At 50.1% G+C, this 17,576-nt stretch overlaps 1 protein-coding gene across 1 annotated transcript; it reads right to left on the bottom strand.

The window, feature by feature from the left end:
- Nucleotides 1-2,516: 2,516 nt before the first annotated feature.
- On the bottom strand, nucleotides 2,517-16,626 carry LOC144954431 (sodium/potassium-transporting ATPase subunit alpha-3-like). The gene is made up of 5 exons (XM_078884934.1): nucleotides 16,478-16,626; nucleotides 12,868-12,998; nucleotides 10,414-10,515; nucleotides 9,524-9,615; nucleotides 2,517-2,600 (listed from the first exon to the last, which is right to left on the bottom strand). Exons 1-5 carry the CDS (start codon nucleotides 16,619-16,621, stop codon nucleotides 2,572-2,574), a joined length of 498 nt encoding a protein of 165 aa, XP_078741060.1. The 5' UTR covers nucleotides 16,622-16,626; the 3' UTR covers nucleotides 2,517-2,571.
- Between the last annotated feature and the right edge of the window lie 950 nt (nucleotides 16,627-17,576).

Genomic DNA, 17,576 nt, shown 5'->3' with positions numbered 1-17,576 from the left:
GTGGGTGAGTGCGTGGTTGAGTGAGTGGGTGATTAAGTGAGTGGGTAGGTGAGCGAGTGGTTGAGTGATTGGGTGAGTGAGTGGGTGAGTGGGTGAGTGCGTGGTTGAGTGAGTGGATGGGTTGGTGAGTGGAGTGGGTGATTGAGTGAGTGGGTGAGTGAGTGAGTGGGTGTGTGATTGGGTGGGTGAGTGGGTGAATGAGTGAGTGGGTGAGTGGATGGGTTGGTGAGTGGAGTGGGTGGGTGAGTGAATGGGTGAGTGAGTGGTTGGTTGAGTGTGTGGTTGAGTGGGTGGTTGAGTGAGTGGGTAGGTGAGTGGGTAGATGAGTGGGTAGGTGAGTGGGTAGATGAGTGGGTAGGTGAGTGGGTAGATGAGTGGGTAGGTGAGTGGGTAGGTGAGTGGGTAGGTGAGTGGGTAGGTGAGTGGGTAGATGAGTGGGTGGGTGAGTGGGTAGGTGAGTGGGTGGGTGAGTGGGTGGATGAGTGGGTGAGTCAGTGGGTGAGTGAGTGCGTGAGTGTCTAAGTGGATGAATGGGTAGGTGAGTGGGTAGGTGAGTGGGTAGGTGAGTGGGTAGGTGAGTGGGTGGGTGAGTGGGTAGGTGAGTGGGTAGGTGAGTGGGTGGGTGAGTGGGTAGGTGAGTGGGTAGGTGAGTGTCTCTGGGTGCACTTTGTAAAGGTGACACTGGGGTACAGTTTGTGAAACGGCGAAAGCGCAAACACTCAACACGGGGACACAGGCAACAGCAGGAGCAGAGCAGACACGGGGGAGTGGGTGAGTGAGTGGGTGGGTGAGTGGGTGAGTGGGTGGGTGGGTGGGTGAGTGAGTGGGTGGGTGGGTGAGTGAGTGAGTGAGTGGGTGGGTGAGTGAGTGAGTGGGTGGGTGAGTGGGTGAGTGGGTGAGTGGATGGGTGAGTGTGTGAGTGGGTGAGTGGCTAGGTGGGTGAGTGAGTGGGTGGGTGAGTGGGTGCGTGAGTGGGTGAGTGGGTGAGTGGGTGTGTGAGTGGGTGAGTGAGTGGGTGAGTGGGTGCGTGAGTGGGTGAGTGAGTGAGTGGGTGGGTGAGTGGGTGAGTGGGTGTGTGAGTGGGTGAGTGAGTGAGTGAGTGGGTGAGTGGGTGAGTGAGTGAGTGAGAGAGTGAGTGAGTGAGTGGGTGGGTGGGTGGGTGGGTGGGTGAGCGAGTGAGCGGGTGAGTGAGTGAGTGAGTGGGTGAGTGGGTGAGTGAGTGGGTGAGTGGGTGAGTGAGTGGGTGAGGGTGTGAGTGAGTGAGTGAGTGGGTGAGTGAGTGAGTGAGTGGGTGGGTGAGTGGGTGGGTGGGTGAGTGAGTGAGTGAGTGGGTGAGTGGGTGGGTGAGTGAGTGGGTGAGTGAGTGGGTGAGTGGGTGGGTGGGTGAGTGAGTGAGTGAGTGAGTGAGTGGGTGAGTGGGTGAGTGAGTGGGTGAGTGAGTGAGTGAGTGGGTGTGTGAGTGGATGGGTGGGTGAGTGAGTGAGTGAGTGGGTGGGTGGGTGAGTGGGTGCGTGAGTGGGTGAGTGGGTGGGCGGGTGAGTGGGTGCGTGAGTAGGTGAGTGGGTGGGTGAGTGTGTGAGTGGGTGGGTGAGTGGGTGGGTGGGTGAGTGAGTGGGTGGGTGGGTGGGTGAGTGAGTGGGTGAGTGGGTGAGTGGGTGGGTGGGTGGGTGAGTGGGTGAGTGGGTGGGTGGGTGGGTGAGTGGGTGAGTGGGTGAGTGGGTGAGTGAGTGGGTGAGTGGGTGAGTGAGTGGGTGAGGGTGTGGGAGTGTGAGTGGATGGGTGAGTGTGTGAGTGGGTGAGTGGCTAGGTGGGGTGAGTGAGTGGGTGGGTGAGTGGGTGCGTCAGTGGGTGAGTGGGTGGGTGAGTGGGTGGGTGGGTGGGTGAGTGGGTGGGTGGGTGGGTGGGTGAGTGTCTGAATGAGTGTGTGAGTGGGTGGGTGAGTGGGTGAGTGGGTGGGTGGGTGTGTGGGTGAGTGAGTGGGTGAATGTGTGATTGGGTGGGTGAGTGGGTGAGTGAGTGGGTGTGTGAGTGGGTGAGTGGGTAGTTGAGTGTCTGTATGAGTGTGTGAGTATGGGTGAGTGAGTGGGTGAGTGTGTGAGTGCGTCGGTGAGTGTGTCGGTGGGTGAGTGGGTGAGCAGGTGAGTGAGTGTGTGGGTAGGTGGGTGAATGGGTGAGTGGGTGGGTGGGTGGGTGAGTGAGTGTGTGGGTATGTGAGTGAGTGTGTGGGGAGTGGGTGTGTGGCTAGGTGGGTGAGTGGGTGGCTAGGTGGGTGAGTGGGTGTGTGGCTAGGTGGGTGAGTGGTGTGGGTGAGTGGGTGTGTGGCTAGGTGGGTGAGTGGGTGTGTGTAAGTGTACGTACGAGTCTCTGTACATATTCAGTGTGTGTGTGTCTACGTGTGTATATTTAATAGGTGCTAGCAGCACTTGCCCCACCAATCTGTGTCGGCTACACAGGGGATCTTTGTCTATATCATATCTAAATGCGTGTGTTCTGTGTTTCTGGATATCTGTTCATGGGTGTGTGTGTGTGTGTCTTTGTCTGTGTGTGTGTCTTTGCATGTCTTGTGCATCTTCAATAGTAGGTCTCCCTTTCCACCCAACCTGCAAAAACACAGTGAGACACCAAGTTAATATTTAACGAGACTCCCATAGATGTTAAAGTGTCTACCTATAGACTACAATGTTAAAGTGTCTACCCATAGACTTCAATGTTAAAGTGTCTACCCATAGACTCCAATGTTAAAGTGTCTACCCATAGACTCCAATGTTAAAGTGTCTCCCCATAGACTCCAATGTTAAAGTGTCTCCCCATAGACTCCAATGTTAAAGTGTCTACCCATAGACTCCAATGTTAAAGTGTCTCCCCATAGACTCCAATGTTAAAGTGTCTACCCATAGACTCCAATGTTAAAGTGTCTACCTATAGACTACAATGTTAAAGTGTCTACCCGTAGACTCAAATGTTAAAGTGTCTACCCATAGACTCCAATGTTAAAGTGTCTACCCATAGACTTCAATGTTAAAGTGTCTACCCATAGACTTCAATGTTAAAGTGTCTACCCATAGACTCCAATGTTAAAGTGTCTACCCATAGACTTCAATGTTAAAGTGTCTACCCATAGACTTCAATGTTAAAGTGTCTACCCATAGACTTCAATGTTAAAGTGTCTACCTATAGACTACAATGTTAAAGTGTCTACCCATAGACTCCAATGTTAAAGTATCTACCCAAAGACTCCAATGTTAAAGTGTCTACCCATAGACTCCAATGTTAAAGTGTCTCCCCATAGACTCCAATGTTAAAGTGTCTACCTATAGACTACAATGTTAAAGTGTCTACCCATAGACTCCAATGTTAAAGTATCTACCCAAAGACTCCAATGTGAAAGTGTCTCCCCATAGACTCCAATGTGAAAGTGTCTCCCCATAGACTCCAATGTTAAAGTGTCTACCCATAGACTTCAATGTTAAAGTGTCTACCCATAGACTCCAATGTTAAAGTATCTACCCAAAGACTCCAATGTGAAAGTGTCTACCCATAGACTCCAATGTTAAAGTGTCTACCCATAGACTCCAATGTTAAAGTGTCTACCCATAGACTCCAATGTTAAAGTGTCTACCCATAGACTCCAATGTTAAAGTGTCTACCCATAGACTCCAATGTTAAAGTGTCTACCCATAGACTACAATGTTAAAGTGTCTACCCATAGACTCCAATGTTAAAGTGTCTCCCCATAGACTCCAATGTTAAAGTGTCTACCCATAGACTCCAATGTTAAAGTGTCTACCCATAGACTTCAATGTTAAAGTGTCTACCCATAGACTTCAATGTTAAAGTGTCTACCCATAGACTCCAATGTTAAAGTGTCTACCCATAGACTTCAATGTTAAAGTCACTACCCATAGACTTCAATGTTAAAGTGTCTACCCATAGACTTCAATGTTAAAGTGTCTACCCATAGACTTCAATGTTAAAGTGTCTACCCATAGACTCCAATGTTAAAGTGTCTACCCATAGACTCCAATGTTAAAGTGTCTACCCATAGACTCCAATGTTAAAGTGTCTACCCATAGACTCCAATGTTAAAGTGTCTACCTATAGACTTCAATGTTAAAGTGTCTACCTATAGACTTCAATGTTAAAGTGTCTACCCATAGACTCAAATTTTAAAGTCTCTACCCATAGACTTCAATGTTAAAGTGTCTACCCATAGACTCCAATGTTAAAGTGTCTACCCATAGACTCCAATGTTAAACTGTCTACCCATAGACTTCAATGTTAAAGTGTCTACCCATAGACTCAAATGTTAAAGTGTCTATCCATAGACTCCAATGTTAAAGTGTCTATCCATAGACTCCAATGTTAAAGTGTCTACCCATAGACTCCAATGTTAAAGTGTCTACCCATAGACTTCAATGTTAAAGTGTCTACCCATAGACTCCAATGTTAAAGTGTCTACCCAAAGACTTCAATGTTAAAGTGTCTACCCATAGACTCCAATGTTAAAGTGTCTACCCATAGACTCCAATGTTAAACTGTCTACCCATAGACTTCAATGTTAAAGTGTCTACCCATAGACTCCAATGTTAAAGTGTCTACCCATAGACTCCAATGTTAAAGTGTCTACCTATAGACTACAATGTTAAAGTGTCTACCCATAGACTCCAATGTTAAACTGTCTACCCATAGACTTCAATGTTAAAGTGTCTACCCATAGACTTCAATGTTAAAGTGTCTACCCATAGACTACAATGTTAAAGTGTCTACCCATAGACTCCAATGTTAAACTGTCTACCTATAGACTACAATGTTAAAGTGTCTACCCATAGACTCAAATTTTAAAGTCTCTACCCATAGACTTCAATGTTAAAGTGTCTACCCATAGACTCCAATGTTAAAGTGTCTACCCATAGACTCCAATGTTAAACTGTCTACCCATAGACTTCAATGTTAAAGTGTCTACCCATAGACTCCAATGTTAAAGTGTCTACCCATAGACTCCAATGTTAAAGTGTCTACCCATAGACTCCAATGTAAAAGTGTCTACCCATAGACTCCAATGTTAAACTGTCTACCCATAGACTTCAATGTTAAAGTGTCTACCCATAGACTCCAATGTTAAAGTGTCTACCCATAGACTCCAATGTTAAAGTGTCTACCCATAGACTCCAATGTAAAAGTGTCTACCCATAGACTTCAATGTTAAAGTGTCTCCCCATAGACTCCAATGTTAAAGTGTCTACCCATAGACTTCAATGTTAAAGTGTCTACCCATAGACTCAAATGTTAAAGTCTCTACCCATAGACTTCAATGTTAAAGTGTCTACCCATAGACTTCAATGTTAAAGTGTCTACCCATAGACTCCAATGTTAAAGTGTCTACCCATAGACTCCAATGTTAAAGTGTCTACCCATAGACTCCAATGTAAAAGTGTCTACCCATAGACTCCAATGTTAAACTGTCTACCCATAGACTTCAATGTTAAAGTGTCTACCCATAGACTCCAATGTTAAAGTGTCTACCCATAGACTCCAATGTTAAAGTGTCTACCCATAGACTCCAATGTAAAAGTGTCTACCCATAGACTTCAATGTTAAAGTGTCTCCCCATAGACTCCAATGTTAAAGTGTCTACCCATAGACTTCAATGTTAAAGTGTCTACCCATAGACTCAAATGTTAAAGTCTCTACCCATAGACTTCAATGTTAAAGTGTCTACCCATAGACTCCAATGTTAAAGTGTCTACCCATAGACTTCAATGTTAAAGTGTCTACCCATAGACTTCAATGTTAAAGTGTCTACCCATAGACTTCAATGTTAAAGTGTCTACCCATAGACTTCAATGTTAAAGTGTCTACCCATAGACTTCAATGTTAAAGTGTCTACCCATAGACTTCAATGTTAAAGTGTCTACCCATAGACTTCAATGTCAAAGTGTCTAGCCATAGACTCCAATGTTAAAGTGTCTACCCATAGACTCCAATGTTAAAGTGTCTACCCATAAACTCCAATATTAAACTGTCTACCCATAGACTTCAATGTTAAAGTGTCTACCCATAGACTCCAATGTTAAAGTGTCTACCCAAAGACTTCAATGTTAAAGTGTCTACCCATAGACTCCAATGTTAAACTGTCTACCCATAGACTTCAATGTTAAAGTGTCTACCCATAGACTCCAATGTTAAAGTGTCTACCCATAGACTCCAATGTTAAAGTGTCTACCCATAGACTCCAATGTTAAAGTGTCTACCCATAGACTCCAATGTTAAAGTGTCTACCCATAGACTCCAATGTTAAAGTGTCTACCCATAGACTCCAATGTTAAAGTGTCTCCCCATAGACTCCAATGTTAAAGTGTCTACCCATAGACTCCAATGTTAAAGTGTCTACCCATAGACTCCAATGTTAAAGTGTCTACCCATAGACTCCAATGTTAAAGTGTCTACCCATAGACTCCAATGTTAAAGTGTCTACCCATAGACTTCAATGTTAAAGTGTCTACCCATAGACTTCAATGTTAAAGTGTCTACCCATAGACTTCAATGTTAAAGTGTCTACCCATAGACTTCAATGTTAAAGTGTCTACCCATAGACTCCAATGTTAAAGTGTCTACCCATAGACTCCAATGTTAAAGTGTCTACCCATAGACTTCAATGTTAAAGTGTCTACCCATAGACTTCAATGTTAAAGTGTCTACCCATAGACTCCAATGTTAAAGTGTCTACCCATAGACTTCAATGTTAAAGTGTCTACCCATAGACTCCAATGTTAAAGTGTCTACCCATAGACTCCAATGTTAAAGTGTCTACCCATAGACTTCAATGTTAAAGTGTCTACCCATAGACTTCAATGTTAAAGTGTCTACCCATAGACTCCAATGTTAAAGTGTCTACCCATAGACTCCAATGTTAAAGTGTCTACCCATAGACTCCAATGTTAAAGTGTCTACCCATAGACTCCAATGTTAAAGTGTCTACCCATAGACTCCAATGTTAAAGTGTCTACCCATAGACTCCAATGTTAAAGTGTCTACCCATAGACTCCAATGTTAAAGTGTCTACCCATAGACTCCAATGTTAAAGTGTCTACCCATAGACTTCAATGTTAAAGTGTCTACCCATAGACTTCAATGTTAAAGTGTCTACCCATAGACTTCAATGTTAAAGTGTCTACCCATAGACTTCAATGTTAAAGTGTCTACCCATAGACTTCAATGTTAAAGTGTCTACCCATAGACTACAATGTTAAAGTGTCTACCCATAGACTACAATGTTAAAGTCTCTACCCATAGACTTCAATGTTAAAGTGTCTACCCATAGACTTCAATGTTAAAGTGTCTACCCATAGACTTCAATGTTAAAGTGTCTACCCATAGACTCAAATTTTAAAGTCTCTACCCATAGACTTCAATGTTAAAGTGTCTACCCATAGACTCCAATGTTAAAGTGTCTACCCATAGACTCCAATGTTAAACTGTCTACCCATAGACTTCAATGTTAAAGTGTCTACCCATAGACTCCAATGTTAAAGTGTCTACCCATAGACTCCAATGTTAAAGTGTCTACCCATAGACTCCAATGTAAAAGTGTCTACCCATAGACTTCAATGTTAAAGTGTCTCCCCATAGACTCCAATGTTAAAGTGTCTACCCATAGACTTCAATGTTAAAGTGTCTACCCATAGACTCAAATGTTAAAGTCTCTACCCATAGACTTCAATGTTAAAGTGTCTACCCATAGACTTCAATGTTAAAGTGTCTACCCATAGACTCCAATGTTAAAGTGTCTACCCATAGACTTCAATGTTAAAGTGTCTACCCATAGACTTCAATGTTAAAGTGTCTACCCATAGACTTCAATGTTAAAGTGTCTACCCATAGACTTCAATGTCAAAGTGTCTAGCCATAGACTCCAATGTTAAAGTGTCTACCCATAGACTCCAATGTTAAAGTGTCTACCCATAAACTCCAATATTAAACTGTCTACCCATAGACTTCAATGTTAAAGTGTCTACCCATAGACTCCAATGTTAAAGTGTCTACCCAAAGACTTCAATGTTAAAGTGTCTACCCATAGACTCCAATGTTAAAGTGTCTACCCATAGACTCCAATGTTAAACTGTCTACCCATAGACTTCAATGTTAAAGTGTCTACCCATAGACTCCAATGTTAAAGTGTCTACCCATAGACTCCAATGTTAAAGTGTCTACCCATAGACTCCAATGTTAAAGTGTCTACCCATAGACTCCAATGTTAAAGTGTCTACCCATATACTCCAATGTTAAAGTGTCTCCCCATAGACTCCAATGTTAAAGTGTCTACCCATAGACTCCAATGTTAAAGTGTCTACCCATAGACTCCAATGTTAAAGTGTCTACCCATAGACTCCAATGTTAAAGTGTCTACCCATAGACTCCAATGTTAAAGTGTCTACCCATAGACTTCAATGTTAAAGTGTCTACCCATAGACTTCAATGTTAAAGTGTCTACCCATAGACTTCAATGTTAAAGTGTCTACCCATAGACTTCAATGTTAAAGTGTCTACCCATAGACTCCAATGTTAAAGTGTCTACCCATAGACTCCAATGTTAAAGTGTCTACCCATAGACTCCAATGTTAAAGTGTCTACCCATAGACTTCAATGTTAAAGTGTCTACCCATAGACTCCAATGTTAAAGTGTCTACCCATAGACTTCAATGTTAAAGTGTCTACCCATAGACTTCAATGTTAAAGTGTCTACCCATAGACTCCAATGTTAAAGTGTCTACCCATAGACTCCAATGTTAAAGTGTCTACCCATAGACTTCAATGTTAAAGTGTCTACCCATAGACTCCAATGTTAAAGTGTCTACCCATAGACTCCAATGTTAAAGTGTCTACCCATAGACTCCAATGTTAAAGTGTCTACCCATAGACTCCAATGTTAAAGTGTCTACCCATAGACTCCAATGTTAAAGTGTCTACCCATAGACTCCAATGTTAAAGTGTCTACCCATAGACTCCAATGTTAAAGTGTCTACCCATAGACTTCAATGTTAAAGTGTCTACCCATAGACTTCAATGTTAAAGTGTCTACCCATAGACTTCAATGTTAAAGTGTCTACCCATAGACTTCAATGTTAAAGTGTCTACCCATAGACTTCAATGTTAAAGTGTCTACCCATAGACTTCAATGTTAAAGTGTCTACCCATAGACTTCAATGTTAAAGTGTCTACCCATAGACTTCAATGTTAAAGTGTCTACCCATAGACTTCAATGTTAAAGTGTCTACCCATAGACTTCAATGTTAAAGTGTCTACCCATAGACTTCAATGTTAAAGTGTCTACCCATAGACTTCAATGTTAAAGTGTCTACCCATAGACTTCAATGTTAAAGTGTCTACCCATAGACTTCAATGTTAAAGTGTCTACCCATAGACTTCAATGTTAAAGTGTCTACCCATAGACTTCAATGTTAAAGTGTCTACCCATAGACTTCAATGTTAAAGTGTCTACCCATAGACTCCAATGTTAGCTCACCTCCGGGGTTACGACGGAGGATGAATTTGCGAACCTCATCGTAGATGAAGATAAGGAGACTGTAGGGGAATGCGCAGAACCACCAACTCAGCCTGCAGAGAGACACGGGGAGAGAGAGACACGGGGAGAGAGACACGGGGGGAGAGACACGGAGAGAGAGACACGGGGGGAGAGACACGGGGGGAGAGAGACACGGGGATAGAGAGACACGGGGGGAGAGGGACACGGGGAGAGAGAGACACGGGGTGAGACACGGGGAGAGAGACACGGCGAGCGAGAGAAACACGGGGAGAGACACAGAGAGAGACACGGGGAGAGAGAGACACGGGGTGAGACACGGGGAGAGAGACACGGCGAGCGAGAGAGACACGGGGAGACAGAGAGACACGGGGAGAGAGAGACACGGGGAGAGAGACACGGGGTGAGAGACACGGGGAGAGAGAGAGACACGGGGAGAGAGACACGGGGTGAGAGACACGGGGAGAGAGAGAGACACGGGGTGAGAGAGAGACACGGGGGGAGAGAGACACGGTCATGATGATGCTGCTGATGATGCTGATGATGATGGAGCTACTGCTACCACCGCTACCACCACTACCACTAGTACCACCACTCACTTGAGGGGGTACATGCTAGGATTGTACTACTGGTACAATAATTCTTTGGGACGGCACTCAATGAAAACCTCTTAAATGCCGCTTGCATAATTGACGTCGCTTTGTGGTTAAGAATTTACAGACGTGCATTTGCTCCCTTGGACGGCGGTTGTGTATTTTGGAAAGTAAACAAACAATCCATTTTGGCTTTAGCTTTGCAAGTTATTCAACCCGGCCAAAGCAGGGTAACTGCAAGCAACCATTACACTAACTACTCGTGTTAGATGTTCTCACTTGAGGGGGTACATGCGGAGGGCCACGTCCATTCCCGGAGTGTAGGACAGGAAAGCAGCAAGCGCCGTCTCACAGAAGAGTCCAAACACAAGGATCTTGTTCCTGTTACACACACACACAGACACACACACACACATACACACACACACACACACAGTGAGACACACACACACAGTGAGACACATACACACAGACACACACAGAGACACAGACACACACACAGACACACACACACACACAGACACACACACACACAGACACACACACAGACACACACACACAGACACACACAGTGAGACACACACACACAGTGAGACACATACACACAGACACACACAGAGACACAGACACACACAGAGACACACACACAGACACACACACACACACAGTGAGACACACACACAGTGAGACACACACACACAGACACACACACACACACCACAGACACACACACAGACACACACACAGACACACACACACACAGACACACACACAGACACACACACACAGACACACACAGTGAGACACACACACACAGTGAGACACATACACACAGACACACACAGAGACACAGACACACACAGAGACACACACACAGACACACACACACACACAGTGAGACACACACACAGTGAGACACACACACACAGACACACACACACACACACACAGACACACACACAGACACACACACAGACACACACACACACAGACACACACACACACAGACACACACACACAGACACACACACAGACACACATAGACACACACAGACACACACACACACAGACACACACACAGATACAGACACACACACAGACACACACACAGACACACACACAGACAGACACACACAGTGACACACACACACACACACAGTGAGACACACACAGACACACACAGTGAGACACACACACAGACAGACACACACACAGACAGACAGACACACACACATAGATACACACACAGACAGACACGCACAGACACATAGACAGACACACACACAGACACAAACACACATAGACGCACAGACACACAGTGAGACACACACACAGACACAGGCAAACACAGACACACACCCATAGACACACACAGACACACACACACATAGACGCACACACACATAGACACACACAGTGAGACACACAGACAACAGCAACAACAACCGCCATTCGCCACTAATTGGCGGTGACGTCACCACTACGCTTGTGCCAGGCCATGTGCACCTTGAGGCCACGTGAAGTGAGTCTCTGAGTAAGTGAGTCTGAGTGAGTGAGTCTCTGATTGAGTGAGTGAGTGAGTGTCTGAGTGAGTGAGTCTGAGTGAGTGAGTGTCTGAGTGAGTGTCTGAGTGAGTCTCTGAGTGAGTGTCTGAGTGAGTGAGTGTCTGAGTGAGTGAGTCTCTGAGTGAGTCTCTGAGTGAGTGAGTCTCTGAGTGAGTGAGTGTCTGAGTGAGTCTCTGAGTGAGTCTCTGAGTTAATCTCTGAGTGAATCTCTGAGTGAGTGAGTGAGTCTCAGAGTGAGTGAGTATCTGAGTGAGTGTCTGAGTGAATCTCTGAGTAGGTGAGTCTCTGAGTGAGTGTCTGAGTGAGTTTCCAAGTGAGTCTCTGAGTGTCTGAGTGAGTCTCTGAGTGAGTCTCTGAGTGAGTCTCTGAGTGAGTCTCTGAGTGAGTCTCTGAGTGAGTCTCTGAGTGAGTGAGTCTCTGAGTGAGTCTCTGAGTGAGTCTCTGAGTGAGTCTCTGAGTGAGTGAGTGAGTCTCTGAGTGAGTGAGTGCGTCTCTGAGTGCGTCTCTGAGTGAGTGAGTGAGTGTCTGAGTGAGTGAGTCTCTGAGTGAGTCTCTGATTGAGTGAGTGAGTGAGTGTCTGAGTGAGTGAGTCTGAGTGAGTGAGTGTCTGAGTGAGTGTCTGAGTGAGTCTCTGAGTGAGTGTCTGAGTGAGTGAGTGTCTGAGTGAGTGAGTCTCTGAGTGAGTCTCTGAGTGAGTGAGTCTCTGAGTGAGTGAGTGTCTGAGTGAGTCTCTGAGTGAGTCTCTGAGTTAATCTCTGAGTGAATCTCTGAGTGAGTGAGTGAGTCTCAGAGTGAGTGAGTATCTGAGTGAGTGTCTGAGTGAATCTCTGAGTAGGTGAGTCTCTGAGTGAGTGTCTGAGTGAGTTTCCAAGTGAGTCTCTGAGTGTCTGAGTGAGTCTCTGAGTGAGTCTCTGAGTGAGTCTCTGAGTGAGTCTCTGAGTGAGTCTCTGAGTGAGTCTCTGAGTGAGTGAGTCTCTGAGTGAGTCTCTGAGTGAGTCTCTGAGTGAGTCTCTGAGTGAGTGAGTGAGTCTCTGAGTGAGTGAGTGCGTCTCTGAGTGCGTCTCTGAGTGAGTGAGTGAGTGTCTGAGTGAGTGAGTCTCTGAGTGAGTCTCTGAGTGAGTTAGTGAGTCTCTGAGTGAGTGAGTGTCTGAGTGAATACAGCACTCACTTCATGCCCTGCTGGAACACCGAGTTGCGTCTGGTTTTGCAGACGATCAGATCGGCCCACTGGACCACCACGATGCTCACGAAGAAGGCGGTGTGGCAAGTGTACTCCACCAGCTTGCGCTGCTCGTATGTCTGGAGAGACACACGCAGAGACACACACAGACACAGATACAGAGTTACCATCACACACTCACTCACACACTCACGCACCCACCTAATCACTCACCCACCCACTCACTCTCCCACCCTCTCACCCACTCACTCACTCACCCACTCACCCATCCACCAACCTACTCACCCACCCACTCACCCACTCACACATCCACCCACACACACACCCATACACTCACCCACCACTCACCCACCCACCCACCCTACTCACCCACTCACTCAACCACCCACCCACCCTACTCACCCACTCACTCAACCACCCACTCACCCACCCACTCACCCACCCACCCACTCACCCACTCACTCACCCACCCACTCACCAACTCACTCACCCACCCACCCACCCACACACCCACACACCCACTCACTCACCCATCCACCCACCCACTCACTCGCTCTCCCACCCTCTCACCCACCCACTCACTCACCCTTTCACCCATCCACCCACCTACTCACCCACACACCCACCCACTCACTCACTCACTTACCCACCCACACACCCACCTACTCACCCACACACCCACCCACTCACCCACCCACCCACTCACTCACTCACCCACTCACTCACTCACCCACTCACTCACTCACCCACTCACCCACTCACCCACCCACACACCCACCCACTCACCCACCCACTCACCCACCCTCTCACCCACCCACGCACTCACTCACCCACCCACCCACTTACCCACCCACCCACTCACTCACTCACTCACCCACCCACCCACTATACTCACCCACTCACTCACTCACCCACCCACCCACACACCCACCTACTCACCCACACACCCACCCACTCACCCACTCACTCACCCACTCACCCACTCACCCACTCACTCAACCACCCACCCACCCTACTCACCCACTCACCCACCCACCCACCCACACACCCACCCACCCACTCACCCACCCACCCACCCACACACCCACCCACCCACTCACCCACCCACCCACTCACTCACCCACCCACCCACACACCCCACTCACCCACCCACCCTACTCACCCACCCACCCACTCACCCACTCACCCACCCACCCTACTCACCCACTCCTGCCCGTACGAGTCTGTGAGGTCATTGACGTGTTTGTTGTCCCACTCACTCACCCACCCACCCACACACCCACCCACCCACCCACACACCCACCCACTCACTCACCCACCCACTCACCCACCCACTCACCCACCCACTCACCCACCAACTCACCCACTCACCCACTCACCCACCCACTCACACCCACCCCCACCCACCCACCCACCCTACTCACCCACCCACCCACTCACCCACTCACCCACCCACCCACCCACTCACCCACTCACCCACTCACCCACCCACCCACTCACCCACCCACCCACCCACTCACCCACCCACCCACTCACCCACCCACCCACCCACCCATCCACTCACTCACTCACCCACCCACCCACTCACCCACCCACCCACTCACCCACCCACTATACTCACCCACTCACTCACTCATCCACCCACCCACACACCCACCCACTATACTCACCCACTCACTCACTCATCCACCCACCCACACACCCACCTACTCACCCACACACCCACCCACTCACCCACTCACTCACCCACTCACTCACCCACTCACCCACCCCCACCCACCCACCCACCCACCCTACTCACCCACCCACCCACTCACCCACCCACCCACCCACTCACCCACCCACCCACCCACCCACCCACTCACCCACCCACCCACCCACCCACTCACCCACCCACCCACCCACCCACTCACCCACTCACCCACTCACCCACTCACCCACTCACCCACCCACCCACCCACTCACCCACCCACCCACCCACCCTACTCACCCACTCACCCACTCACCCACCCACCCACTCACCCACCCACCCACCCACCCCCACCCACTCACTCACCCACCCACCCACCCACCCACTCACCCACCCACCCACCCACCCCCACCCACTCACTCACCCACCCACCCACTCACCCACCCACTCACCCACCCACCCACCCACACACCCACTCACCCACCCACCCACTCACCCACCCACCCACCCACTCACTCACCCACCCACTATACTCACCCACTCACTCACCCACTCACCCACCCACCCTACTCACCCACTCCTGCCCGTACGAGTCTGTGAGGTCATTGACGTGTTTGTTGTCCCACTCACTCACCCACCCACCCACTCACCCACCCACACACCCACCCACCCACCCACACACCCACCCACCCACCCACCCACCCACCCACTCACCCACCCACTCACCCACCAACTCACCCACTCACCCACTCACCCACCCACTCACACCCACCCCCACCCACCCACCCACCCACCCTACTCACCCACCCACCCACCCACCCACCCACTCACCCACTCACCCACTCACCCACTCACCCACCCACCCACCCCCACTCACCCACCCACCCACTCACCCACCCACCCACCCACTCACCCATCCACTCACTCACTCACCCACTCACCCACCCACCCACTCACCCACCCACCCACTCACCCACCCACCCACACACACACCCACTCACCCACTCACCCACTCACCCACCCACCCACCCCACACACCCACTCACCCACTCACCCACTCACCCACTCACCCACCCACGCACTCACTCACCCACCCACTCACCCACCCACCCACCCACTCACCCACCCACTTACCCACCCACTCACCCACCCACTCACCCACCCACTCACTCACCCACCCACCCACACACCCACCCACTCACCCACCCACCCACCCACCCACCCACCCACTCACCCACTCACCCACCTCCACCCACTCACCCACCCACACGCCCACCCACTCACTCACCCATCCACTCACTCACCCACCCACTCACCCACCCACCCACCCACTCACCCACTCACCCACCCCCACCCACTCACCCACCCACACACCCACCCACTCACTCACCCATCCACTCACTCACCTACCCACACATCTACCCACCCACTCACCCACTCACCCACCCACCCACCCACCCTACTCACCCACCCACCCACCCACCCACTCACCCACCCACCCACCCACTCACCCACCCACTCACCCACCCACCCACTCACCCACCCACCCACTCACCCACTCACCCACCCACCCACTCACCCACTCACCCACCCACCCTACTCACCCACCCACCCTACTCACCCACTCACCCACCCACTCACCCACCCACTCACCCACCCACTCACCCACTCACCCACTCACGCACCCACCCACTCACCCACCCACCCACCCACCCACTCACCCACCCACTCACCCACCCACCCACTCACCCACCCACCCACTCACCCACTCACCCACCCACCCTACTCACCCACTCACCCACTCACCCACTCACCCACCCACGCACTCACTCACCCACTCACGCACCCACCCTACTCACCCACCCACTCACCCACCCACCCACCCACTCACCCACCCACCCTACTCACCCACTCCTGCCCGTACGAGTCTGTGAGGTCATTGACGTGTTTGTTATCCCACTGCAGGCGGATGCCCAGGAGGTCCGCTGGCAGGAATCCGTTCTCCGTGAGGATGACAAAGTAGGCGAAAAATCCTCCCAACGCCTGGATCATCCCTGCAGAGAGTGGGTGGGTTAGTGGGTGGGTGGGTAGGTGGGTGTGTGGGTGAATGGGTGGGTGGGTTAGTGGGTGGGTGGGTGAATTACTGCGTGAGTGGGTGGGTTAGTGGGTGGGTGGGTAGGTGGGTGTGTGGGTGAATGGGTGGGTGGGTTAGTGGGTGGGTGGGTGAATGACTGGGTGAGTGGGTGGGTTAGTGGGTGGGTGGGTAGGTGGGTGAATGGGTGGGTAAATGGGTAGGTGGGTGCGTGGGTGGGTGAGTGGCTGGGTGGGTGCGTGGGTGGGTGGGTAGATGGGTGGGTTAGTGGGTGGTTGGGTGCGTGGGTAGGTGGGTGGGTGAATGGGTGGGTGGGTTAGTGGGTGGGTGGGTGAATGACTGGGTGAGTGGGTGGGTTAGTGGGTGGGTGGGTAGGTGGGTGAATGGGTAGGTGGGTGCGTGGGTGGGTGAGTAGCTGGGTGGGTGCGTGGGTGGGTGGGTAGGTGGGTGGGTTAGTGGGTGGGTGGGTGGGTGCGTGGGTAGGTGGGTGGGTGAATGGGTGGGTGGGTTAGTGGGTGGGTGGGTGATTGGGTGGGTGCGTGGGTGGGTGGGTTAGTGGGTGGGTTAGTGGGTGGGTAGGTGGGTGGGTGAGTGGGTGGGTTAGTGGGTGGATGCGTGAGTGGGTAGGTGGGTGAGTGTGTGGGTGGGTGCGTGCGTGGGTGGGTGGGTGCATGGGTGGGTGTGTTAGTGGGTGGGTGCGTGGGTGGGTGGGTTAGTGGGTGGGTGGGTGAGTGGGTGGGTTAGTAGATGGGTGGGTAGGTGGGTGGGTGGGTAGGTGGGTGAGTGAATGGGTGGGTGGGCGAATGGGTGGGTGGGTGGGTGAATGGGTGGGTAGGTGGGTGGGTAGGTGAATGGGTGGGTGAGTGGCTGGGTTACTGGGTGGGTTAAGTGGGTAGGTGGGTGGGTGAATGGGTG

The sequence above is a fragment of the Lampetra fluviatilis genome, unplaced genomic scaffold, assembly GCF_964198595.1.
Source record: "Lampetra fluviatilis unplaced genomic scaffold, kcLamFluv1.1 SCAFFOLD_212, whole genome shotgun sequence".
In the NCBI taxonomy this organism is placed as follows: Eukaryota; Metazoa; Chordata; class Hyperoartia; order Petromyzontiformes; family Petromyzontidae; genus Lampetra; species Lampetra fluviatilis.
Note: the sequence above shows the minus strand (reverse complement) of the source record. Positions and strands in the feature narration are given on the sequence as shown.